This window comes from Enoplosus armatus, chromosome 16 (genome assembly GCF_043641665.1).
Source record: "Enoplosus armatus isolate fEnoArm2 chromosome 16, fEnoArm2.hap1, whole genome shotgun sequence".
Classification (NCBI taxonomy): domain Eukaryota; kingdom Metazoa; phylum Chordata; class Actinopteri; order Centrarchiformes; family Enoplosidae; genus Enoplosus; species Enoplosus armatus.
The window spans coordinates 5,596,591-5,623,918 of NC_092195.1; the positions used below are offsets into that span (position 1 = coordinate 5,596,591).

Sequence of the window (27,328 nt, forward strand, 5' to 3'; positions counted from 1 at the left end):
CTGCCTTTTAATGTACTCTTAAAACACAGGCTCTGAATGAACGTACTCTCGGTACAAAGGAAATCTCGCCTCATAGTGCTTCTATTAATACACACTGACACAGCTTTCTAATCAACCACCAAAGTAAACACACTGATAACACTCAAACCACGATAGTCTCTCTCTCTTCTCTATCGTTCATACACACACACACACACACACACACACACACACAGTGGAACAGCACACCAACAATAAAACATGCTCATTGCCCTTGGATACAGCACCAAGGATAACCTATAGATATGCAGGGCCGCATTTTAAAGAGCCGGAGGTTGACACAGTGGTGGAAAAGCACAGTCCAAGTGTGTGCTCCGGCCTGGTTTTACGAGTTAATAATGTAGGCTTAAGAGGACGGAGGTAGATATGGGAAAATTACACGTACATGCATATGTGGAACATGTGTCACCTCCTAACATTATTTTAACGCCGTGTTCTTTGTGTGCTTATATGTGCCTGTGGTGTATGTGGCAGATCTTAGCCAACGTGATCATCTTCACCTGTGGTAACCTGGCCGGGGCGTACCACAAGCATCTGATGGACCTGGCTCTCAAGCAGACCTACCAAGACACCTGCAACTGCATCAAGTCCCCCATTAAACTAGAGTTTGAGAAGCACCAACAGGTACACACACACACACACACACAGATTTGAAAGTAACTCTCAAGGTTAGTTCCTGCCATCAGATTGCTGAGGATGTATGAACTTCCTTTTTCTGTTGTGTAAAATGTTTCAATATAAGACTGCAAAATCTATTCAATGCCTTAGTTACAACTATATGAGACATTAACTTAATGTCAAATGTCAGATCAAAACGCATTTTATTTCCAGTGCCAGTCTGCAGCACTTATGGCATTTCCATCGGCCTCAGGTTAGCGTTCAGTGCTAATTAGTAAATGTTAGCACGTTAACTAATATGGTGAACATGGTAAACATTATTCTCGCCAAACATCAGAGTGTTAGCGTTGTCATCGTGAGCATTGTTTTACGTTTCAGCTCAAAGTTGTCCACCCTCGCGGAGCCCGCTAGCTTGGCTGCAGACTTGATATTCTTATCTCCCTCTCAGAGCTTCTCATACTGGACGAGAGCCCAAATGAAATTCAAACTGTTTTATTGCCAAAATATTTCACTTCTCAGTTTTGTCAGGGATGAGGGGCTGGTAAGTCGGTCATGTCTAAAGAGGTATTATGCAGTGGCATTTGCTTGACATTAGCGTCTTTGCCCTGACATTAGCCATCCTCTCTGTCCAGAGAAATGACACATAAAATTACACAATTCAGTAGGGATCAGCTGTGGTTATGTCTTTGGAATTTTAAGATAATGATAAAGATAAAGTGTTTTCTCACTAATGGTGAAACACATCATTGATCATTAATATATCAGGTTTAAATGCATGTCTTTGTAGAAACATTACAAATACCCAAAACATGCAAATGTATGTACAAGTTATTATTCAAGTTATTTATGACATATTATGTATGCCGTTGATTCTAGAGGTGGGCAGTACAATCTCATTTGTTTATCTGAGTTATTTTTTCTTTTTCATGTGAATAGAAGTAATTGTAAAAGATTTATTACACAGTTACACACTTTTGTGGTTGTGTTTGATGATATTTGAACAACAGAAAATATTCACCTTCAGCAACGGTCTTCATGTTGGATGTATTCACTGGCATATGTTGCTCTGCGCTCGCACCAGACTGTGCGTGCGTGTTTGAGAGTGTGTGAGGTTGCACGCAAATGCCAGTGTATAACTAAACAATGCCAAATCTCATTCAGTAGCTGAATACAGATCACTTTAGTTCATTACTCAAACACATGATTAATAAAGCCAGATCCCTTCAGGCTATTATGCCCCCTCTGCATGCTCACAGTAAAGTGTTCATATTGTTTCAGTGCTGAATAAGTAAATAAGTGCGGGTGGTGTTGGTTTCTATTTTTAGTGCCCCCCCCAACCCCTTTCTCTACTTAATTTGCTGCTGTGTTTTAGGAAATGAGCCTGTGGTGTGTGAACAATGTAATGACCCTCTCTGCTGTGAGCCGCATTTATGAGTCACACCCCCTCAGGCAGCTATTCACTCTCTCTAATATGCACACACAGACCCACACACATGCCCGAACGCTCACGCACGCACACGCACACCAAAATCACCCTCATACAACCCACCATCCGATGTGTATGGTGCTAAATTAAAGCAAAAACCCACAGCTTACGTGGTTACACAACAGCTATGGGTGATGGATCTTGCATCTCTGGTTCTCCATTTTTTCTTATTCCCCCAAATAACTGACTATATTATACAATGACTCGTGTTGTTTAAGATATTTCCAGAGCTGCTGCAGGTGAACTTGACAGTGGAGAATATGAACATAAACAGCAACCATCAAACTTTGGTGTCAGCGTCTCAGAGTCAAACAGCAAGGGCTTTTTTCTATAGTCGCCTTTTCGCAACAACAATGTAGCCCACAAGAATCCTACAGAGAGAAAGCCACTGAAGTGGACGTGGTAAAGAGACGGGATTCGCTGCCAACAACCACCTCAGAGCAATTTAGCCATAACACATGACACTTTTTGAGTACGGGACTCTCCTGCAAGTATGGATGTGCAGCAGTGTTCAATCTTACTCGCTGGGTTTTATAACTATTGTCCACCTGAAGGCGACTAGTTTGCACCTCGCCTCTGGTGGTGGTTAAAGGCATTTTGGGGAATGTAGCAAATTGCAAACTGAACACAGATAATACATTTACGGTTATTTACGAGTCTATCTGACAAGTATACTTCAAGTTTCATGTGTAGGATCACAAGCAATCTATAAATGGACAGAACGTGCTCCATTGCTTTCCTCTGCCAGGCAGCATATTTGAAAATGAAGAAAATGCCTCAATCGCTCTTCTGTACTTGACTTTAGCTTCCTGTACTCAGTGCTGAAAGATTAGCCCCGATGAACCATCATTAGGGATGTAAAAATCTATTAAGGAGGTTAAATATTAGCTGTGGACGACAATGGCTATATTTATATGCAGTATTAGAGAATAGAACCCAACAGAACAGAATATAATAGAACAGAACTTTTCCTTTCTGTTCTGTTCTGTTCTGTTCTACCCTTAATAGAATAGAACAGAACAGAATAAACTGGTCTAATGCCACTTACATGTTTTACATGTGAACAGTATAAAACTCTATATTCCTCTGTACGGATCCTGCATATAGTCCAACAAATAGTGTAAATGTGCAATAGCACTTCTTAATTTGTGGAGAATTCTGATCATATTAGTAATAATAATCATCACTTGCCGATATGTTTTGTCTTTGACTCAAAATGCATCAGTTGTGTGAGTCAGAAATCCAGAGTTTAGCTGAATATGTCCGGCCACATTAACTCAGAGAGGCAAGCGTCCTGCAGGCGTATCAAAGTCATTGGATACATTTAACAATGTTGTCCCGTCACTGTCACTATATCATCATGTTAACGTGTAAATCCAAATATTCCCTCCTTTTTCTCATGTTCTCAACATGGCAACAAAGTTCATTGTCTTTTTTCCATATTACATCCTAGTTGCTTGACTCTGCCTTTCATCCCGACCGTCCCCTCTCTCTGTCTTCAGGAGCGTTTACTGTTATCCCTACTGCCAGCTCACATAGCCCGGGTGATGAAAGCCGAGATCATCCAGAGGCTGCAGGGACCCAACTTCGGGCGAACCGAGAGCACCAACAACTTTCACAACCTCTATGTGCAGCGGCACACCAATGTCAGGTGAGGATCCTTCTCCTTTATCTGCGCCACCACGTAATAAAGGTTATTATTTCCTGCTCTCATCTCAGCAGTTGATTGCTCCTATACCACCCTGTCCTCCCCCTCGCCTCCCGTCACCCCTCGTCTTCTTTTGTCCTCCCCTCTCCACCTGCTCTCACTTTTGGATTGCTCCTGCACCCTGTGCTCCTCTCATCCTCTATCATCTCCCAGTATTTTCCTCTTCTCCTCTCCTCTCCTTTTTAGCTATCAACTCTACATCCCATCGTCTTATTCCTTTTCATTGCCATGGCCAAATTCAATTCAGAATTAATCCGCCTCCATTGTACTCTGAGGTCACTTTGCCAAATGAAGAGGAGCCTATGTCCTCTGTTCTCCAGGACAAGAAACAAATCCAGGCTAACCATAAGAGCCTCTCCATAGAATGTCCTCTAAAATCCTGTTTTCCGTCATGACAGAAACAGCATCACTGTGTTGCCTCAGGTGTGTGTGTGTGTGTGTGTGTGTGCTCATGTTGATCTGCCTATTATCCCTCCAGTAATAACAAATCCTCACATGGTCTAGCTCACAGTGAAGAGGGCAATCTCTCCAGAACAAAGAGCTGACACCCAAGGACAGGTGGCATTGTGATTCTGCTGGGATCCTCCTACACTAGACAGTTAGTGGGGAGCCCGACACAAGCTGCTGCCTCCACTATCCTGTGTGCTGCTCTAATAATTGCTTGTTGGTGTTGAGAAACAGGTTATATTTTGTGTTTTTATGCTTATTGAAATATCATTCCTTCTGTTTGGGAAACATCCAGGTACTCATAGAGGTTTTGCAGACTTGTCACATTTCTGAGCAGCTGGATACAGAATGTCTGAAGAGATGTTTGTGTACGTTTCTAAACTTTATTTTTTTTTTCCTGCATTTTAATGTGATTTAAAAAAAATATAAATGTAAAATATTAACAGGAAAGGAAGTGCACAATACCAAAGTGATGGGGGAAACAACAGATTAGGTGCATGGTCCAGGTTACATGCTACACTCTGGACATAGAAGTGTTTCTTCAGTCAGACCGGTTAGATTTGTAGTTTGAATCCAAAGGCTTCTTAAAAGGTCTCCTCTGGTTAATAAAGTTAATTCAAAGAAATTGCATCAATTCAATATCCCAGACAGTACAACGAAAAACAAAGAGTGCAATGAACGATGGTTGTGTTATTCAGTAATTCAGTAATTCATTGTTTTATTTGCTGTTTCTTCTTTTCTGCAGCATTCTGTATGCCGACATTGTGGGATTCACCAGACTGGCCAGCGACTGCTCCCCAGGTGAACTTGTGCATATGCTGAATGAACTCTTCGGCAAGTTTGACCAGATCGCAAAGGTAACCCAAGACAAGTCCATCTCCATTATATATCACATTTTATACGCAACTCACATACGTACACCGCAAGAGGATGTTCATCTCTGTCTTTTCCAGTCCAGAGATTCTCTCAGGAAAAAAGATTTCATTTTACAACAGACCCGTAAAACATCCTTTGTGTTAGAGAGGGGTCGATTCAAATATACTGTACTGTGTGGCGTTTAGGATCCTCCTTATACAGTATGTGTATTAGGTAGGCTAATGCAGTCTCGTCCTACAAGAAGCTGCTTCACAGCTTCGGCTTGTGTAAATATTCATATAAATATTCAGGGAGACAAGAATGTGCCATTTAAAGTACCTTAAACTAACCCCCTTTCTTTATTTTCAGTTCAAGGTTTTATTAAGAAGTGGTCTCAGTCAGATTTCATTGAATGGATTTTAGATAAGTTATGACCATGCAAACCATGTACACCATCATCATGCATCATACTGAAATTAGTATGGCATTTTTAATCAAGAATTCATTTGGATTTAATGGAGAAATTAAAGCTGGAGTGCGGGACTTTTACATATGAATGAGTGTCACACAATGCTGATTACGTTTATCACGGCAGGCTTGTATGTCTGTGGAGACATCCCCGCGCTGGTGCACCGATTTTTGGTTAGTTGGACAAAAGTCCCGCACTCCAGCTTTCAGGATGTTTAAGACATAAAACAAGTGCTATCAGCTAAAGCCACCTGAAGTCTATGACAGTCGACCTGATTGGAATAGCAAATTGGCTGGTTACAAAATAACCATAAGAGAGAACAGAGTCTTGTGCTGTCAATCAGATGAAGCACGGCCTTGAAATAAATGTTTTCTCTGTCCTGCGGCCAGCGTCGGCCTCCGTACCTTCCCCGAGCGCCGTGCATGTTAACAGCTGCAGGTTGCAGCAGTGTGGGCTGGTCAGAGTGTATCTCGCGGTCTCATGGGTACTCTACTCGGGTCTGAACAGTTGAGTCAGTCTGTCTCTCGGCTTTGTGTCCAGCAGCTCTGTCCTCCCGCCTGGCGAAAGCTGCCTTTATATAAACTCGTTCCAACGGTGAGCTGTTACACATCCCACATGTGGAATAAAATTTAATGTGTTATGTGTGGGTGTAGGATTTTGGGCTTGATGGATATGACTGTGTGTGTGTGTGTGTGTGTGTGTGTGAGGGTTGTGTGGAGGTGAGAAAGCGCATGAGAGCAGCATTTTATAAAGGAACTAGTTAACAGTTACTAAAGATATTGATTCTGTTGGACAGATTATGGAGTCCGATGATAAATGTACACTTCTTCCTGTCTCTCTTTACCTCTCGCTCTCTTTAAGGAAAACGAGTGTATGCGAATCAAGATCCTGGGAGATTGTTACTACTGTGTCTCTGGTCTGCCTGAGTCGCTGCCTCACCACGCCAGGAACTGCGTGAAGATGGGCTTGGATATGTGTGAGGCCATCAAGTAAAATACCAGATCTCTCTCTCTCTCTTTCTCTCTGTCTCTCTGTCTCTGTCTCTCTCTCTCTCTCTCTCTTGCACAAACGGAAACACAAACACAAACACAAACAAACACACGCCTGTCAAACAGATTGAGCAGAAGGAATGCCAGACTTGATTTCAGCTCTGTTTGAACTCCAGAGTAAACACAATGTGAATTCAATATGATAAGCCTCCCAACTGGACAAATAAAGATTTCAAACCAATGAAAATCCAGCCTCTTTCAGCTCTGCTCTCTTTCACTCATGCATTAACACACATATTAGTTTTATAGACCAACATGTTTGCTTGCCGGGCGCTGACCTTTAATCACAATCAGATTAAAGATGCCATTCGGTGTCGTCCACCTCTGACATGATGAAGCACTGTCTGCATTTCAGTGCTGTTGTGGAGGATTTTCTACCCTGGCTAGAATTACACTGGAGGAAGCACTGAATCATTTTGACATGTGTCACAAAGCACAATACTGGTTACTGCAGCACTGGCAGTGGCAGTCTATAATTGGCTGGGTTAGGGTTATATATGTTAGTTTTTAAAATGTTCAACATTTTGGGGGATATGCTTGATTAGCCAAGAAATAGTTCCTGCATGTAACGCCCCATAACACCACAAATTGTCATTCTTACATCTCTGTTTGTGTGCAGATATTATAAAGGAGATATTATGTGTTATTTGTAATGGGACCAACTTGAAAACGCCATGGTACATCTTTATCCTGATGCTATAAATTAAAGTAATTTTTGAGCTGAGTGTTGATGGGTGTGTTTTTGAACAGACATATCCAAGCTAGCTGTTTCCTAATGCTTCCAGTCTTTATGCTAAGCTAGGCTAACCACATCCCAACTCCAGCTCTGTGCTCAACCTTGCGCCTGATATTAATCCTCTCATCACACTCTCAGAAATAAAGCAAATAAGCACATTTTCCAAAGTGGTGGAACTACCCCTTTAAAGATGAATTCTTTTTCTGTGTGCTCTCCCCAGGAAGGTCCGAGATGCCACTGTAGTCGATATCAACATGCGTGTTGGTGTTCATTCTGGGAATGTCCTGTGTGGCGTGATTGGCCTCCGGAAGTGGCAGTATGATGTGTGGTCACATGACGTAACGTTAGCCAATCATATGGAGGCAGGAGGTGTGCCAGGGTAAGATATAACCAATACTTCAAGGAATGTTTCTGTTTATCTCACTGCTGTTGAAGTGCTGCTTTGCAAATCCTTAATTATTGAGTGGTTGGCAAACTAGAGGCATGTACCTGCAAGGGTGCCAGATTTAGATCGTAAACCAGAGAGGAAGCTATGCTTTGGGATTTGACTAACACTTCCCGCTCTCTCAGTGATTAATGTTGAGTTGCACTTTAGCAAGTCAGTGAATTCCCATCTGCTCCACTGCAGTTCCATGTGGCCTAAAGTCGATGTGACTAAGTCCCAGTGGCCAGCAGTGCCACAGCATCATTATCTTGAGTTTCAGTGGAGAGTTAGTCTCTCAAGGGGGACTTATTCAAGGCTTTTTCACACTTCACAAAGAAAATGACTCAATGCTTTTTTTTTGCTCTTTTCACTTTTTGGGTGTTGAAATGGTCAGATGTTTCAGTAATCAGCATGAAATAGGCATAAATATGTCGTCCAACCTGAGAAAATATTCATATCAGAGTCAGAGCTCTAAAATCAATGTTGGCTGAACCCCAGTAATCCACCCCCTTAGAACCAAATATGAAGATACACCTGAGGGAACAACATATTGATGTGTTGCAGCAGCACCAAGAACAGGCACAATCAACACTCAGCTGAAAATATGTATGTATATATATATATATAAGTCTACTGGTTGAATAACTTCTTCCCCTTGCCCCATTACCAACTTGTTTTCAGGAAATCAGGAGATGCACGTTTACAGACTGACATGGAACATGGGATATGTCTCGTCTAATTCTGCGCTGTTATGAACATTTAAGTCAATTATAGCCACCTCATTTGACCAATCAGCTCTACATTTGTTATGTGGCCATTAGGTCTGCCTTCCGAGCACTGTAACAAGCATGGGAAAATTGGCTGGTGGTTATGTGTATGCTACATTGAAAATAAGCTCTCCAGTGCCACCACGTTGTCTCGCCGGCTGCTAATGGTTTGTCTCCTCTTATGCCTCCTGAAAGGTATCTGAAAAATATGCCCGCTGAAAAAACATATTCCCATCTCCATCACTCTCTGTTTGCAAGGGTAACAAACAAAGCTGAAGAGGGAGAATTGCACAGGTTAGAGTAGTTATAGAGCTGGAATGAAAAACAATATGTTTGATAGAGCTGTTAATGGCACAATGACGCAAGCTCTTAACCTCTCATCATCTGTCTCATCTCTAGGAGGGTCCACATCTCTTCTGTGACACTGGAGCATTTGAAGGGCTCATATAAGGTGGAGCCAGGGGACGGACAGAGCCGAGACTCCTACCTGAAAGAACATGGAGTGGTCACCTTCCTGGTCATCAACCCCAAGGTCAGAGACCGTCACTTATATGGTTTTACACAGACTGAAATATCTCAGGAGCTATTTGATGGATTGTCGTGAAACATTCATGGTCCCCAGATGATGATGCCTACTTAGTGAAATGTCTCAACAACTATCAGATGGATCGCAATGAAAGAACTACAATAACTGCAAATACCTGCAAAACGAATGGCGTTCCCTATCAGCCTCAGCTGTACTTTGTGTTCATTGCTAATTAGCAAATATGAGCATGCTAACATGGCAAACCTAGATGGTGAACATGGTAAACCTGTAGCTAAACCTTCATAAGCACCATTGAAACACCACTGCTGCACGAACATTTCTATATGCAGGTCAAGTTCACACAAAATATCCCACGCCGCCTTTTCATCCTGCCAAGAGCTCAGTAGGCAGCTAAACAATTTTGACAATGTCAGGTGTCAAGTACAGGAAAACAGTATTAGTGTGTAGTGAACCAATGGCAGTATGTTATCAAATGAACAACATCTCAGCAGGCGTTCAGTCAGTCGCTCTACTCAGATTCAGTTTGAAGTCCTTCTTTACTGCTTGAGGCTCCTCCTGTCAAAACCAGGACACAAAGGGCTGGTTAAGGACATTTAAGAGATCTGCCTCTTCTGTGAACTTCCTGCTGAGAACGTCTCTACATAAAATATGTTATTGGCATCCAGTCTCAGTGTTTTTGGCTTGGCAAACGAAAAACCGTGCTTAGCAGTCCTCTGCCTTCCTAATCCCTCCATAACTTGGCTAAGATGCACCCACCCCCTTAAATATCTGCAATAAGACCTTCCTTTTTCCTCTTTCAGGCATCCTGTGCTCACTATCTGCTTGCTTCATAGACCTCTGGGTTCTCCGTGGCATCTCTCTTCTGTAGAATGAAGGCCTTTATGCTTTCCAGTTCCTCTTTTGAAAATGCCATCAGTGACACAAAAAGCCACGGTGTCTTTTCAGCATTGATTCCTCCCATCCTGGTGATTTGGCTCCGTTCTCATCTTCTGATTCCTCTCCAAAGAGCTTGACCAAGGATTGGTAGCTTTCCCCTTAAAGTCATCACATCACTTTAAACACTCTCCCAGTTCCCAGAGAGCAGATTCCCAACTCAGCAGCACCACATTGCAGTTTCTGTGTGAGGTTTTGCAATAACAACACGTAGAGGGAACAATGTATTATTTTATCACACAGGAGTATCAGATGTTGCGTGAATTCAAACAAAAAGCATGTTTTGTTTGATACTGTTGTGATTATCATCTATCAGAAGAAGTCATCTATCTGTGCTGACATCTTCCGTCCAACAAAAATAAACATATTTTGACACACTTTATTATCAGTAGGCAACATGTTTTCAAGATCCATGATGCCGAGTTATTGCAACTCCACCAGCTGTGGCTCAGTTTTGAAATGAGAGCTTATTTGGACAATCATACAAGCTGCATGTTACCAGCTGCCTTTTTAATAGCACTCTCTGTTCTCTGTAGTGTAGTAGTGCCTTTCATGAGAGATCAAGATTGGCACTTGCATATTTTTCATTTAACTTTTTTTTTTTTTTTTCTGATTTTATAGGATCCCATTTATGAATGCAGAGTAGCAACACTTGAGTAGAGAGACCTAATTTACTCTCGCTCCATACAGCCCTACAGTAATTAACTAAACCAGCAGTTTCACGCCTGACCTGAGCCTCTGGATATTTAAAATGTGGCAAATTGTCTTCTTATAACACAACATTATGAGCTCATAGGTGGTCTATACAAAAGATGACAACATGCATCTCTGTATCCTTAATTGATTGTCACGGAGATAGCTTTCCGGTATCCTATCAGATTTCGGAAAAAAGGCTGTGGGTGCTCGTGACATTTAACAAGAAGCCCTGAATGAATCAAGGCCAAATATGGAGCATGGGTCGCAGGAGGTTTCATCTCCACTGTCATTGTCATTGATTGTCACTGTCAGAGCTGCTCAGTGCACCCGCGGGGAATGAACATCACCATTATGGACAGTGTCTATTTCAATTCTTATAGGCTCATGTGTCGTGTTTGGTCAGCCACGATACCTGTCTCTCCCGGCAATCGAAATAAACCACCAGAGGAATGGAACAAGAAACATAATCTGACTCCATTATGGCATAAATGTTGGAAAAAGGAAAATAAATCGCTTTCACTGCTGTATGGCTTAATGCAGGGCACTGTTTCAGTCAGCAGTAAAGTGGTGTGGTGTTTGTCAGAGAGAAGCACTCAGCATACATGCCAAAATAAAAGCAGAGCTGCATCATTTTCTAAAAGTGTTTTTAAGTGGCTCAAAACATTGACAGGCAGGTCACAGATGTCAAGAGCTGTCAATTGACCACTGTTCCCAAAGTACCTAGTCCTTTTTACTTTCCACCCACTGAGTGTGAGCATTAGCTACTGTTCAGCTTGGTCAGAAATGAAGTTAGTTTCTACTAAGTTGTGTTCACCAGCCCAATATGTTCTAAATGTAACTTATGTGGTCTCGCTTTCTCTTTGTGCATTATTATCTTTTGGTCCCAGAATATACAAAAGATCATTTAAAAATGTTTTCTCAATTGCTGTGAGGTTGGCTTTTTTTTTTTTTTGGAAAACATATTTTTGGATGGTACATTGCAGGACAAATTCATATTGTAGACAAATTCAAATTCAAACAGTGTGATACTGACATCGTGCATGGTGCATTGTTCACTTTAATTCAGTTTATTGCACCTCAGTTCACCTATGTGATTCACAATGAGCATTGTTTACATGACATTAATTAACAAAACATGTTCACAATGAGAGGAAATTATTTTCTGGACTATCTGGAATTGGAAAGTATTAACGTGGATTGCAAAAGCGAGATATTTAAACTTGGAAAAAATAAATTGGAAATAAATTGGAATTCATAAGCAATAAAAGTCACCCATGCTCAAATCAATACACTCAGGGGTTTTGAGGCTGAAACTGATGACACACACAAACTGGTGCGACTAGTAGCTTATGTTAGCTAATATTAGCTAACTTTAGATAGATTTAGGTATAACAGACATTACGGAGTCAGCTCACTGACTTGATGACTGTTTTCTCACTGCGCTACCATGTCACAGTTAGATAGTCTCACTCTGCTGGCTTGGTGTGATTCAACTCACAAAGAAAGGTCAGTGATCGCCTGTTTCCTTCTCTATTCCTGTTGGTCGTCACAGACTGAGAGGCACAGCCCTCTGTTGGGTGTGCGCCCTCGTCCCTCTCTGGACGGTGGGAAGATGAGGGCGTCTGTCAGAATGACCCGATACCTGGAGTCCTGGGGCGCTGCCAAGCCTTTCGCCAACCTCCACCATCGAGACAGCATGACCACGGACAATGGCAAGATCAACACAACTGTAAGTCCAACACAGTGCTCTCTGTATTTTGAACATACACACACGGATGCAGACATCAGTCATAAATGGTTGAATGGTCTGATTCCTGTTTCAGGACGTTCCAATGGGGCAGTACCACTTCCAGAGACGAGAGAGGTGAGCTAGGAGCAATACTGCATTCATAATCGTCATGTAATCTCTTTGACTTTTATTCTGTGTGCAGGTTTAAATCTGTCCTCCCCTCCCTTTCGATCCCAGGTCCAAATCTCAAAGGAGGAGGTTTGAGGAGGAACTCAATGAGCGAATGATTCGCACTATCGACGGCATCAACTCGCAGAAGTGAGCATCATGTCTGCTGCACATGCACTTTGCACTTTTCATAAAATCGTAGCTATATTAAATGTGTAATAAGTATATATATTCAATTCATACATTACTATTTGGCTCATTGCAGCACCGTGAAGAGTTACAGAATAGTTTTCAGACACCACGTAACAAAGCCCGGAGCCTGGTCCCTCCACATTGTGTGAATGTGTGTGTTTCGCTTGTGTCTCCAGACAGTGGCTGAAGTCTGAGGACATCCAGAGGATCTCATTGTTCTTTCACAACAAAGCTCTGGAGAAAGAGGTAGGCGAATGCAAACAAACCACCAGCCAGCATTGTTCATTGTGGAAACAAATCAGTGGGACTGTATTGTTCTGTTATCAGTGGAATAGAAGTCATTAAGGAGGCTGCACCTGAACCTGATAGGACACTATATATATATTCCATACAACAACCTCAAATTTCTATATTTTTCTCATTTATAGATTGTGTTTTGTTTCATACTTGTTTCATTCAGCACAGAAGCTGTGTATATATTTTATATTGTGCACGCTCAGTGTGAATTTTGCCTTAGCATGTGTTACTGCTGCTACATTACACATCCTCATAACGTTGTACCCAACTTTCCAATTGCTTATTTTTCTCTCAACAGTACAGATCCACAACATTACCAGCCTTCAAGTACTATGTCACCTGCGCCTGCCTCATATTCTGCTGTATATTCATAGTGCAGGTCCTCGTCTTGCCCAAGTAAGTCTGCACCGCTTCACAGGATTTATACTGCACAGTTCTCATAGCGTCAGCAAACTCCAGCTGTGGCAGCGGGTTGATGTGAGAAAAGCCATTTGACGCCAGCTGTCTCATCAACAGGACCACGCTGAAATGAAAGAGGCAGGGGAGCAAGAGGCAGAATGCTAAAAAGCAGATCGAGATGAAAGGGCACCGTGTCTGGTAGTGATTATAGATCAGGTGAATCAAAGTGTGTCGCCTCTTTAATGGCGAGGAGAGAAATTCACGGTCATGCTAATTTACTGCCTCTGGGAGCCAAAGGTGTAATTCAGCATCTGAGAGGCCATTGATTGTCTAATTCGCCTCTCTCTCTCTCTCACTCCCTTCGCCGTTGCTCCGTGTGTCGCAGCATCGCTCCGCACAGTTAGACGTGACATCATCTGTTTTATGGCAGGCATCCTTAAATCAGCCACACTGTGTTCCTCCTTAGAAAAAGGGATGCGTGGACATAACTGCATTACGGAGCACATACAGTAAGCTGCTGGCCAATCCGCGGTTGTGCTTACTCAGTGTAAATGGATTGCGGGTCTGAGGCAGAATACATTAGAGCCTTCATTACATTTATTGCCCTGGATGGCACTGCAGATGGCCGAGAGGTGCCAAGAGGGTTTAGAGTAATGTGTGTGTGTGTGTGTTGCAGAACTGCTGTGCTGGGGATTTCCTTTGGCCTGGCATTCCTGCTGTTGGCTTTGATCCTGCTCCTTTGCTTCGCTGGCCACATTCTGGTGGGTTTGCTTGGATTTATCAGTGAATACACACACACACACACACACACACACACACAGTTGCATGCACACACCCTCGCCAAATCTGTGTTTGAGACAAAAAATATTGAGTATTTTTTCTTTTTGTATAGACATTCTGTACGTGCGTGGTCCAGTTGTCTTCTATATGCTGATAACAGAGTAATTGTCCTACAGGTTTATGTCATTAACCCTAACCCTCTCTGCGGAACACTTCCTTCAAAGTCTCCTGCAGACATCTGCCATGCAACTCTGACTTTGTCAAACCAAAACAACTTTACAGAAAATGACTTGATATATGTCTGTTAGGTATATATAGATAAGGAACTATAAATGCTATATCTAGTTTATCTGCCAAAATCCATTCAGAATATCTACATTTGCAGCATTAAGCAGTGTCTGAGTTTTAATATTCTCTACAAATCTCCCAATGTGGTCTCTTACGACAGTGGAAATCATGGGGCAATAGGAAGCAGCTCACAAGATACCCTCTGGACTCGTTATAGTGTTGTACTATCACAAGATGCATTGACCTTTCATGAATTATGTGGCCATTAAGTTTTACTTTCAACTTTACAACTACTGTGGAAAAATTCCCTATCGGCCATGTAATCCTTTATAGGGTTTTTAAAATGTATTTTTTTGTCATTTCGACATACATTGTTTGTCTCATTTTAAGGGTGTTTTTGTCAATTATTGGTGTGGCAATCGTCAATTGTTGATGCGGTAATCATCTCAGCTGTTTGAGATTTGAGACCCCACATTTGATTGGCTGTTATAGCCTGTGGCTTTAGTATAAAGATGTGTTGTTTCACAAATTTGATGCCTCGCGAGGGTCCGTGAGCGAAACGTTGTATCTCTAACAACAGTGCGAGAATTCATTTTCCTACGCACCTGTCTACTCGGTGTGCACTAGATAACGCTGAGCTGGCAGTTCCACCCTTCGCTTGATCTGTTCCCAAGATGCAACCTAACAAGATAAAGCCCCATTTTACTGAAACTGGGTGCAAGTGCAGAAAAGTAGACTACTGTCTGCCTGTATTGTAAATGTATTTGTGCTACCATTGGCTTTTGTGTTGTCACTGTATCACCTCACCTGAGCTATCCAACAAGCACTAAACCATTCCCAGTGGCGGTAATCAAGACAGTCACCACTGTGGTCAAAATAAAAGATTTCTATGGAAACATTTTATGAGATTTTTCATGTCAGAGTCAACGCTTGTCTTCTACACATTCCCTAAACACGCAAGCACACCATTTTTACTCTGAGGACCATTTTTAACAGCTGCACAACTCAACAATGACATGCCCCCCAGTTATCTTCTGCGTTTTGCTTTTCTTCACTAGGTCCTATATTCTTCAATTCTGGTACTCCTTTGAGGCTTTCATATTTGGCATGAATGTGTTTATTTGTGCTGCAGAACGCGAAACCTGACCAAAAAAAAGGATTTAACTGAGCCGCCCAGTAAACTGTAATGTATAATATCACTTTTAACTGTTTAGCTATTGAAATAACAATGAAATGAATCATTCTATATTTGTGAAACACAGAGTGTATTTCCTGAAGGGATGTTTCTGTCACTGCTGGAACACTGTATCAACTGCAGCCAGTTGTTCTATATGTTTATATGAGCTGATCTACCTTTTCTTTTCCTTCATACAGTAGTTCATCCATCAGTTCACTGCTGTTGATTGTTATCCGGCACAAGTGGAGGGATGGGTGTTATTTACAAGCTGCTCCAGCTACCTGTCACAAGTGTTTTATGGACAATCAATAAATGGTTTCTCCTCCAACAGCCCATATTCTCAAGAGGGTATTGTCACCCAGTAAGTGGGTCTCATTAATGGGGGGGTTATCAATAACCTTTGGTGTGCCCTGACCCAGATATCAGCGTTATACACTGCTTCAATAAGAACCAACTGACTCAGGTCATGTTTAACTGAGCTCCATGTGTCGCTTGGGTTTGTGTAAGTAATTATTAAAGGGACATATTATAGTTAAAGGACATGCTCTGTTCATATGTGAAAGAGAGCATTACACAGCTAGTGCGATCAAATGCTTTTCTTGGAGAACGTCTTTTCAAGTCAAATGAGCTTAGCTGGTACTAAGGAGAAAGCACCCCTGAAACCACCAGACAGAAAATCTGAGTCTTGGTCCTATACGTTGTTCTGCTTTGCTGAGATGTAGTAAAAATCAACTGAACTGCTCTGAGCTATAAAAACAACAGATGTGACTTTGTAAATGGAGTGATTTTCATCTAACCAATATCTTGGTATTCACTTTAAATATTTTAAATATTTTCTGTTTGCCACAGAGAGGTGTGCTTTGGGTCTTTCCTCCTCGTCTCCCCCTTTCTTCCTGTTCTAATCATCCCCTCTGTGTCTTTGCCTCCTCAGCAGGGAAGGAAGGGGTCCCTCTGCTCTCTGACCTGGTTCCCCACTTCCTCCCGCATCATCGTCACCAATAATCCCTGGCTACGATTGGTCCTCACCATGATGACCACTGCTCTCATACTGGTGATGGCCGTCTTCAACATGGTGAGAAGCCGGTTGCAGCTTAAGATGTTTAGGATGTGGTTGGTCCACTGATGTACTAGGTGATTGTGGAACAGTCTGGGTCACTGCATGTCCTGACAGTAGCTGCAGTAGTACATGGGAATAATATTATTCATTTGATTTAAGTCCTACTGGGGAGGAAAGCACTACCATTAATATAATGCAGCTAGAACCAAAGCACCTTCAAAATGACATTTAAACTGTAAAACACAGTAAAATAAACTGCCAAGCATCCCGACAGACTGCTATTTATGCTAAAGATTTAAATTTAAGGATTTAGTTAGTCTTGGTTAAATGTGTCTTTATTTCATTGCTGCAGTCTGATTATGACTTATGACTGTATAATACAGTACTCAAGCATTGAGCCTTCATAATACATGAAATTGTTTATAACAAGGCATTACACGTATGATGGTCACACTTTGCAAGGTTGAGTAGCACATTTGTTTATAATTGATGTGCAAATTTGGCGTGATACAGAAGTCTTCAGGCCTACGGTTGTGCTCTGTCAGTAATGACAATGTTGATATTTAATCAGTTCAGCCAACATCAAATCACATGTGACAGAGGAAGAAACAAAAGTACAATGAATCTCCACAGCTCATGCGGTGAAGTTGTAAACATTTTATTTGTGTCAAAACAAAAAATAATCAATACATTGCGATATCAGAATCAGAATCAGAATCAGAATCAGAAACTGTTTATTGCCAAGTAACATACATTACAAGGAATTTGCTGTGGTCTGAAGGTGCTATTGTTTTGATAACAAATAAGTAGAATATAAAAGCTAAAATAACAATAAGAATAAAAATAAAAATAAGATAAGATAAATAACAAACAGTGCAGTGACCAGATATCTTCTATACATACTTTTTAGAGAAGAACAAGCAATACAGGCTGAATATACAAACCACCAGGACATTTTTGTATTTGAGTCCCACCTTTTTTTGATATTCGTAACACATGAAGGCATCTAACTCTACCACGGTCGCAGATTACAAGGATGATCTTTTTATGTATTTAGCCTGCTGCTGTACTTAATGTGAATCAGTTCTGGCTGCTGTGACAGTTAAACAATGGGCCAAACTTTTTGCCCGCCATCCTCTCTGTTTTGTTTGTTAGTTCTTCGTGGAGGATCCTGGAGGAAATGTGGAGGATGTCCTGACGACTACTCCTCCTGAAGTCCTGATAACTACTCCACCAGTGAATCGAACCAATGACAGCCTGTTGGGCTCCCTGGAAGAAAACACAGGAGAAAACACGTTTTATCTGCCAGTAAGTACAATATGGAGAGGTCAACAACATGATCTGGAAAGAAGGGAAATATTACTGAGCATTAGTATCCAAAAAACAACTTATTTGCTTTTACTAGCTTTGTTTACGGCATATACTGTAACATATTGTTCACATGTCGAACCCGCTGCCGGCACTGGTTCACCGTTAGACTGCTGCGTCGACGGCCATGCCAATGTTTTCCAGTTTATCCGTTTCAAATCTGTGAAGCTGATGCCACACTTTCACACCAAGCAAGAAAAAAAAGTCACTCCAGAGAAACTGAGGTGTGCGTTTTAGTCATCAGTGGTACAAGTTTGTCAGACATATCATTTAATTCTTAAAGCTCAAAACTTTAATTCTTTGTCCTGTTTATTCTTGATAAGCATGGTAGAGGACTTCTCACACAGTATAAGCTTACATAATTACTATTTGTATCATTATTTGCTATTACATTAAAAAGAATTGTGTTTTTTGTATTATTACATATTTTCATGTCAGTATGCAAACTGTAGTTCTGTTCTTGCTTCCTAACCATACAGTGTGTATGACTCACCGCCCATGTTACACTGAACGAATAAAGCTACATTGCACACACATCTCATGAGGTCACACGGTGCTTCACCTCTGTCTTCTCCCTCTCTTTCTGTCTCCAGTACTTCATCTACTGCTGTATACTGGGCCTGGTGTCGTGCTCAGTGTTCCTGAGGATCAACTATGAGCTGAAGATGGTGGTGATGCTGGTTGCCGTGGTGATCTACAACATCATCATCCTCCAGACACATGCCTCCCTGCTGGATGGATTTAGCAAAGCGCTGTACCCCACCAATACACTGGATAGGTACCTGCAAACAGTACACACACATACACACACACCCTCCTATCTACTCTAGGCAGTAATGAAACAATTATTAGGCCCACTTAAGGTCAAGTCTATCTGTTTGAAACCCTCCCCCCTCCTCTGACCCAGCAGCCTGCTTGCATCAGTTGAGTCGAGCCTATTAAAATGACTAATAAGACTGGACCCTGGTCTCAAGGGAAAGATTAACGCTGAGGTAGCAATATCCCTCATGACTGTCGATCAAGTGTAACCCCTGGAGAGGAGGATGATGAGTGGCAGAATGAGACACAGCAGATGGAGCTGAATTCATTTTTTTCCACATTTGACTGACAGCTGGAGTCTCACCGCTGAGAAGATCCCATTATGCAAAAAGTTTTCAGAGCACTAAGAAAGACTGGTGAAGAAATACTTTTTTCCCCCCCATCTCTCATATTTATCTCTTTGTTTCTCTTTCTCACTTTTATTAGCATGAAGAGTGTGCTGCTGTCGCCAAAGATAAATAAGAAGTAATAAGTAAATAAGAATACTTATGCAGTGCTAAATGAAAGGGAAATAGACCAGGAATGCCTGATAAATCAAGTTTGTTTCTTGACAAGCATCAATTTACACTTCATTACCGTGAAAGATATCTTGGCATGGCATTAAGTTGTATGTCTCACTACAGTTTGGTGAACTGACGTCACATGAGTTCGTCCTCTAAGTGGAATCTTAGGCATTAAAGATTGTTTTCAGCATCCTTTATCATTTTAATGGTTAATTTACTGTACATCTACACTTAATAAACAGACACAGGTAACTATGAAAAGATTTAAAAGACAATACCAGTTACTGTTCATGTCTTTTTACAAATCATAATTACTACACATTATTGTGTTTCATTTTCCAAGGCATACCGTCATTTTTAATCATTTTCCATTTTTCGTCAATTTTAGGGAGACATTCAATTCAAGGTGCTATACAGAGTAGCAGAGTTTGGCAATCTATCCTAATTTACATGTTTCTCCATGGCAATGATGCTCTGCCTTTAAAATTAGCCAGTAATTCTCCGCACATTATTACCACACGATACAGTAATCAATAAAAGTAGATATGATGTTCTCTTGATTTTCATAACGTATTCAAATGGATTGGGTCACGTGATGCTGTCACCCTGAGCAGTAGAAGGGATTTAATAATGCAGTAAAAAGGCAAAAGATCCTTGCTTTTCTGAAAAAGGAGAAAAAACAAATAGCTTTATTATCTGATACCCTCTTAAATGACTTGGAGCATTTGCAATTGAGAAGGAGCTTGGTGGGCCATGTGTTCTACTCATCTTATAACACAAATAGCAGAGGAGTACCCATATTCATTCACCGTATGTGTGTGGCCCTAATTCACATTAAGCTGCCTTTTTCCCTTAAGCTTTTATCTGATGTTTCATCAGTATCCACCCCATATCTCGTGTTAGGGGGCGACTTTGTGCCTGACCCAAGTCTAGCCAACCCCTTGGAAGCCCCCATCAGACATTTTGAACAATTGATCTCTTCCTGTCATCCACAATGGTTTTGGTTAGGATGAGGGAGTGATCGATTGGCATACATGTAAGCTTAAGCATCCGCCCTCCTCTCGCCACTGGAGGATGAGCCCCACTCTACTGAGTAGTCCTCCATTCATTGACTGTATTACTGAACAATGGAATGTTTTTATGGCTGCTAATAAGACTCCAGGCGTCAGCCCATCTTTGCTATGGAAACAAACAGCGTTTCTCAGGGGGAGTATTATATCATACACCACAGCTCAGAAAAAGGCTGCTGTTAAAGAGCAACTCGACCTGGAGAATACAATACAGCAGCTGGACGTACAATTTAAAAGCACACCTTCCAGAACCCTGTCTAAAAAACTGGAGGCAGCCCACTCAGCCTTAAGTCAGTTGTTGATAAGAAAGGCAGAGTCAACCGTCTTCTTTGCTAAACATAGGCTCTACGAATCAGGACAGAAACCTGGCCGACTCTTAGTGAGGTTGGCAAGAGGCAGAATGGAGGCAAATACGGTACCGTCATTGCTGGACAACAATCAGCTCAGGCACTACAAAACCAAGGACATCAACAGGATAATGAGGCAGTTTTATCAGAAACTGTACTCATGCGAATGACCCCTCTGAGGGGAGGAGAAAGGAGTTTCTCTATGATCCCTGTCAGAGGACCAAAGGAGCAAATGAAATACACCAGTGTCTGAGGAGGAGGTCGGTGGAGCCACAGCCTCCCTTAAGCCGGGCTCAGACTACAGGAGTTTTAAAACCCTAACCCATTATGATTTTGATATGATGGCAAAATGTACATCTCTTGTTTCTGTTGAAAACCATTAACCTTCTGCAGGCTGGAAAATGACATAATTGGCAGTAATGTAACGAGTACTTAGGTAATAGTAAAAGGGTACAACTTTTAAAAAAATATATACTACACTTACTGTACTTAACATCCTTATTTTCATATTAACCATTTTATAGGAGTTTGTTTTTATTTCATAATGGTGCTTTTCTCTTTTATGTCATACCACTTTTTATTTCATGTCACATTTCATCATGACTCATTTCATTCCATAATGTCACTTTTCATGACCGTGGTGTGGTCACCGCCCCCTCACCTTTCAGCCAATCACAGAGCAAGCTAAACAACTGCTACCCGATTTATCCAGTGAACTCCTGTTAGCTAGAGGAACTGAAATAAAAAAGAGATAAAATGCAGTTATAGTGAAAATTAATTATGAAATGATATTCCAGAGTAATGAATAATAATAATAATGTCTTCAATTATTTCACAAATTGTTGGTTCATTTATATATTTAATCATAGGATTGTCATGTATGTAATGTGTATTTTTTTTTTTTTATCTTTTTTAATATTGAAGACTTTGGGGTTCCATACAGTTATTCCCATCGAAGATGTAAATCTTTTTAAAAGAGGTCACAAATACATATGGTTTCATTTCATTTACATTTGATGCACTAGTGAGTATTTATGGCAGACTGACTCAGAATAAACTACAGCACCATCACCACCATCATGATAATGTAGCACCATGTCGCCCAGTGTGGCTCATTTATGTGTTTTTAATAGTTTAATGACAAAACTGAGAAAATGTGTTGTATCAGACTTTGGCCACACAGACTATGCTTATTAGTAGAATCAATTCATTGTTGGTTTTGTTTTTGTTGATTATACAATATCACCAGACGATCAACATTGTCATATATGTATTCTTTCTGTCTCTCTGTCCAGACCAGGAGTGCTGAAGGATCTAAAGACGATGGGCTCTGTGTCTCTCTTCATCTTCTTCATCACCCTACTGGTATTAGCCAGGCAGGTCAGTGGTCTTCTCACCGGCCACCACTACGCCATATCACTATGTAAAAGTGTGATCGTTGTAGCCTATATTTTCAAATATAAGTTATAACTTTACCAGGGTCATTCACTACAGTTATATGCATCCCAGTAGGCCATTCAGTGTTGTCACAGAATCTTGTTTCACTGAAAAGGAGAGTTTTTTAGATACCAGTGGGTTTGAAATGATCTTCACTCTTTTCCAAAACGAAACTTGGAGGCAAGTGTACCTGTGTTCAAGGATTTGGCTAAATATGCTCAAAAATCAAAATTCGTGCTCAGATGGACATTTTTGAAGCGTTGCAGTAGCCAGGCGGGCCCGCTGCCTCCATCTCCTCTGTGTCCACCATCTTCCCTTCATGTGAGAGCTAAACTCAGCTGACACAGATTTGGTGTGCGTGTTTTATCTTTTTTAGAGAACCATCCATCAGCTCTGACCCCAAAGCAGATGTTCTGGACAGAAAGACTCCCCCCAGAGCCTCTGTACCCAAAACTGGGGCTCCCCTGAGAGCCACAGTTGGTCCAAACAGCTCCATGTGTTGTTCTCATTCTGGGTCACTGTCACCAGAAGGGAGGGGGGCATTTGTTTTGGAAACACAACTTTGCTGTGCTCTTTGTTACTGTCATATCTTATTCCGGGCTGCGCTCTTATCAAGGTCTTTCAGGGGTAATTGGGTTTGTCTGTCCGGATGCTGTTTGGGTATAAATTAGTGCAGTAAAATGCTTCATCAATTATCATCAAAATAATTATGGAAACAGGTCAAAAGGTGGTAAAAGTGGCATCAATCGAGGCCCTTGACACAGAAGTGCGTAAATCGGTACCAGATATGAGGGCACAAGGCCTCGGAGCATACATTTTACAAGTTTTTAGCCTTCTATCAACAAATTTGCCTTGCAAAAATGTTCATCGTCAACCCTAATGAGCCCATTTCTAGCCATTTAGTCAGAGGGAGGAGAAAGCAGGTTATGAGAACGAAGGCATCTGTAATTCATCCCTCAAGAACAGATGCGCGATGGAGCAAAGCTCATTTACAGGCTTGTTAGCTGGTTTCTCAATGGCATCTGGAATGAACGTTGTTTCTTCTGGCCTACTTTCTAGAGTGGAGGTGCTGGTGTTCCTCTCTCCACAAGAGAAGCAAGTGCTCAAACTGCACATACACAAATGTACACAAATGGTTCAGACTAACTATCCTTAGAGGGCTGAAAGCTAGTCTGTATTTCGACTTCAGCCTCAGGCTATCAACACTATAGCACAAGATCTTAGCACAGCAGTATGGGCCTACACTGTTGGAGCTAAATTGGCACTACACTTCAATCTCAAGGGGGAAAGTATTCAGTGCACACATGCATCATCCAGACTGCTAACATGAAATACATCTCACAGGAGACTGAAAACGCTCCCACACACACTGTAGGGGCCAGCCCACAGGTAGCCTGGAGCTTTCAGATACATACGAGCATAATGATGGTGTGTTCACGGGACCCGTCTGATGCACAAACCCACTCTCCTGGGATGTTTTGACCCCTATAGATAGAAAACTCCCTCAAGCATAAATAACCAAAACATTAAAAAAAGAAGCGGTGGCTATCTTTTATGCAAAACACTCCCGCCTGCTTACTATTTCCTTGAGCAATGAGAGCGGAGCTTCGTGCACTGGTTCATTGTCGTCTTATTGGGACATTAATTTTCTATGAATACCAAGCAAGCCCTTTAGTTTCACTCGGTTATGTTTTCTCAGAAATCCTGCACAGTTTCCATTTAGTGGCAATGATTAGAGCAGAATGCAGGCAGCCTATTTCTAAGAAACACACTCATATCCTGGACAAATTCCTGTAGCGGAAGGACGAGTGTATGGGAGGCTGATTCAGATACATTTGTGGCTTCTCTGATCAACCTCCAGGCCAAATCAAATATCAGAATGAACTAAAACTGTCAGTTTCTTTCCTTGATTTTGGTGTAGGTTTCTTCTGTGCCCTGTAGCTTTGGAGCAGTGTTGGGTGTGAATGACACAGGTGTCTCTTTACTCTGTGTCCTCCTGTAACAGAATGAATATTACTGTAGGTTGGACTTCCTGTGGAGGGACAAGTTCAAGAGGGAGTGTGAGGAGATCGAAACCATGGAGAACCTCAACCGCGTTCTGCTGGAGAACGTCTTACCTGCACATGTCGCCGAACACTTCCTGGGACGCAACTGGAAAAACGAGGTGAATTTCCACAGTAGATTTTGTTGACCAGGAGCACTCTTGTCATCCTGAGGTTGCCAGGCAACCTGCAGAGACGACAGAAACTTACTGTGCCCGGCTAGTAAACAGTCTGGCACACAACCCCAAGTAACACAGATTGTAGGAAGATTTTGTTGTCAGGCTAGCTGTTTCCCCGTTTCCTGTCTTTGTGCTAAACTAAATGGCTGCTGGCGGTAGCTTCATATTTATCTTACTGACATAACAGTGGCATTCTCATTTAGCTGTCTGCAAGATAACAAATAAGTATTATAAATATATGTGATTGAATCAACATACTCTGCATGTGCTGTTAATTCATATCCTTCATCAGCATTTTCTTTTGTTTTTTTCAACTGTTACATGTTGTGTGCATCAGTTTCTTTTCCATTATAATTTAATAAACACATTTTTTCTTTTCATTTTCTTTGTTACACTCTTCATGCTCTACTGCTGTCCCTGCATACATGCTGTAATTGGTGTAGCCTACTTGCCCGCCATACTTTCCATTCCTATATTTCTCTGTAATTTGTTCCAGTGCTGTCCATTTTTGGTTGCACTCGGTACCCTCATTTACTCCACTCGTGCATCCGTCCTATTCTGCCTTTCCTATGATGAATGCTGTTACTATTTTGCTGCTGCGGTGACCCAGTGTCCCCACAGAGATGACTGAAGTTTCATTTTATTTATTTAAAGAGTCGGTGGCGTTGTTCAGTGTTTGGTATTCACCTCATAGATCTTCTCTCTGTGGTTGAGACTCATTGAAACCACCATTCGTCTTAAACGTCCCTTCACCAGTGTTCGATCAATACATCCAGCTGTTATCTTCTTCTTGCTCGTTATCAGGACCTTTACCATCAGTCATACGAGTCGGTGTGTGTGATGTTCGCCTCCATCCCAGACTTCAAAGAGTTTTATACCGAGTCTGATGTCAATAAGGAAGGACTGGAGTGCCTCCGTCTTCTCAACGAGATCATAGCAGACTTTGATGAGGTAAACTACTCTCACACTGATAATCCCAACTGAACGACAATGTGGAAAAATAAATGTCCTACTTTTTTGAGAGGCAGCCACACTGGGTGCTTATGCTCTAAAGTAGTAGTAGAAGCAGGATAATGTACCAATAAAGGTCTTTTCGGACGGTACACGACACCACCTGCGTACCTGCTTGGTTCCGTGGGGTCTCACCGCATGTGAATAGACAGGCAGACAACGCCAGGCGCTCAATGCGTGGTAACCATGGAAACGGCTTCCATGCACTACTGTATCCCTGCCAGTGCACCTGTATTTTCTCTAGAGGCGATAGCCACATGTTACAATATATCTCCTAGAAAATATTGAAAGAAAAATCTATGACTAAATAACATAACTACTCATTTTCAAATGAGTTCAGTTAGTAAGTTTACTTGAGTTAAGGTTAGTTTGGCTGAGTACGCCAGCTTGTTCTCTGTGAGTAGGCCTAGTGTTCAGTTGACTGTGGTATCATATATCACAGCGGCAATCCTAGTCTTTGATGCCAACTGTTATTGTTGATAGCTAAAGTTGGCTAAATGAGCCTAGTCGTAACTTTTTGCGTTACCTGATACACCCAGTACCAAGCCCTCCTGTTTATGTCCTGATAACTGTTTAGGAAACAGGCTCTATTTCCATTGGTCAAAACATCTTATGGTCCACAGCACCCTTTTCATGAGGATCCGCACACCTCTTATTGAAACTAGGCACAGATGAAGGTTTCCCGTCTGAAAAGACTGGCAGTGAGCTGGTGTTTTGTCCTCCTCCTGTGTATGTTATGTTATGTACCGTATTCTTCATGTGTCCTCAGCTGCTGTCCAAACCTAAGTTCAGCGGAGTGGAGAAGATAAAGACCATTGGTAGCACCTACATGGCTGCAACTGGACTCAATGTGACACCAGGACCAGAGTGCGCACAGGCACGCTTTTACACACATGCACTCATTCTCAGCTACAGCTACACAGCGTTTAATGCTTCACAAAGTGACACACCGACTATGAGGTTAAAGCTCCTGCTGTCCAGCTTTCATTACAGCTCATATTGGATAATAGAGGAGCAGGCAAAGAACAGGAGCCTTTTTGCACACCGTCACCACCGTTTCAGAGTGCCAAACAGTTTTGGCAGCCTGCGCTCATATTTAATAAACTCGTCATCTTTCATTTATGGTCGCAGAACAGGATGAAGCTTAAACATCAAAGTATTTACTGCTGTCCAAATACATTTGGAGGCTTTGTGTGGGTTGCGTATGTGCGACACATTCAAGCATCAGTGATTTATTACTACACTCATTTGAATGCATCGGTGTTGTCACTGGAAGCAAATGAGATCATCACTCAGAAATGTGGCAGCACATTGTTTTTAAAAAGAAATCCCCTTGATTGGTAGGAAATCTGCTTAATTGACCGTTGGCTGAACCCCACCCCCCTTAGTTACTGTTGCTACGCCTGTCAAGCTTTCCATTCTAGCACGGCACATGTAAGTCATTTTTGTAGCAATGAGCGTTTGATTTTGCACAGCAGCAGGCTTCTCGATCTATCCGTTTTGTTGGCTGAAATGACAACTGTCTGTAGTTAGCTAGCTAATTAATGCTAACTCTGGTAAAAGAAAACATACTTGGAAAAGCAACACAGAGAGGTTAGATTCTTTCTTTAATTTTCATATTTTAAAACAGTAAAACAAGACAGGAAACAGGAAACAAGTTTGACTGTTGCTCAAGTGTAAATTTGCCCAAA

General features: G+C 41.7%; 1 protein-coding gene across 1 annotated transcript in view; it reads left to right on the top strand.

Annotated features, from left to right (window-relative positions):
* Positions 1-27,328, top strand: part of adcy2b (adenylate cyclase 2b (brain)) — a 42,988-nt gene that overhangs the window by 13,788 nt on the left and 1,872 nt on the right. Inside the window, exons 4-22 of the mRNA XM_070922342.1 lie at positions 514-663; positions 3,646-3,794; positions 5,044-5,155; positions 6,484-6,611; positions 7,628-7,786; positions 8,998-9,130; positions 12,327-12,503; positions 12,598-12,638; positions 12,741-12,821; positions 13,040-13,109; positions 13,459-13,556; positions 14,236-14,320; positions 16,736-16,876; positions 18,017-18,169; positions 18,823-19,007; positions 22,264-22,348; positions 24,411-24,569; positions 25,431-25,577; positions 26,407-26,514. Coding sequence (XP_070778443.1) covers positions 514-663; positions 3,646-3,794; positions 5,044-5,155; positions 6,484-6,611; positions 7,628-7,786; positions 8,998-9,130; positions 12,327-12,503; positions 12,598-12,638; positions 12,741-12,821; positions 13,040-13,109; positions 13,459-13,556; positions 14,236-14,320; positions 16,736-16,876; positions 18,017-18,169; positions 18,823-19,007; positions 22,264-22,348; positions 24,411-24,569; positions 25,431-25,577; positions 26,407-26,514 — 2,361 coding nt within the window. The remainder of the gene's footprint in view (positions 1-513; positions 664-3,645; positions 3,795-5,043; positions 5,156-6,483; positions 6,612-7,627; positions 7,787-8,997; positions 9,131-12,326; positions 12,504-12,597; positions 12,639-12,740; positions 12,822-13,039; positions 13,110-13,458; positions 13,557-14,235; positions 14,321-16,735; positions 16,877-18,016; positions 18,170-18,822; positions 19,008-22,263; positions 22,349-24,410; positions 24,570-25,430; positions 25,578-26,406; positions 26,515-27,328) is intronic.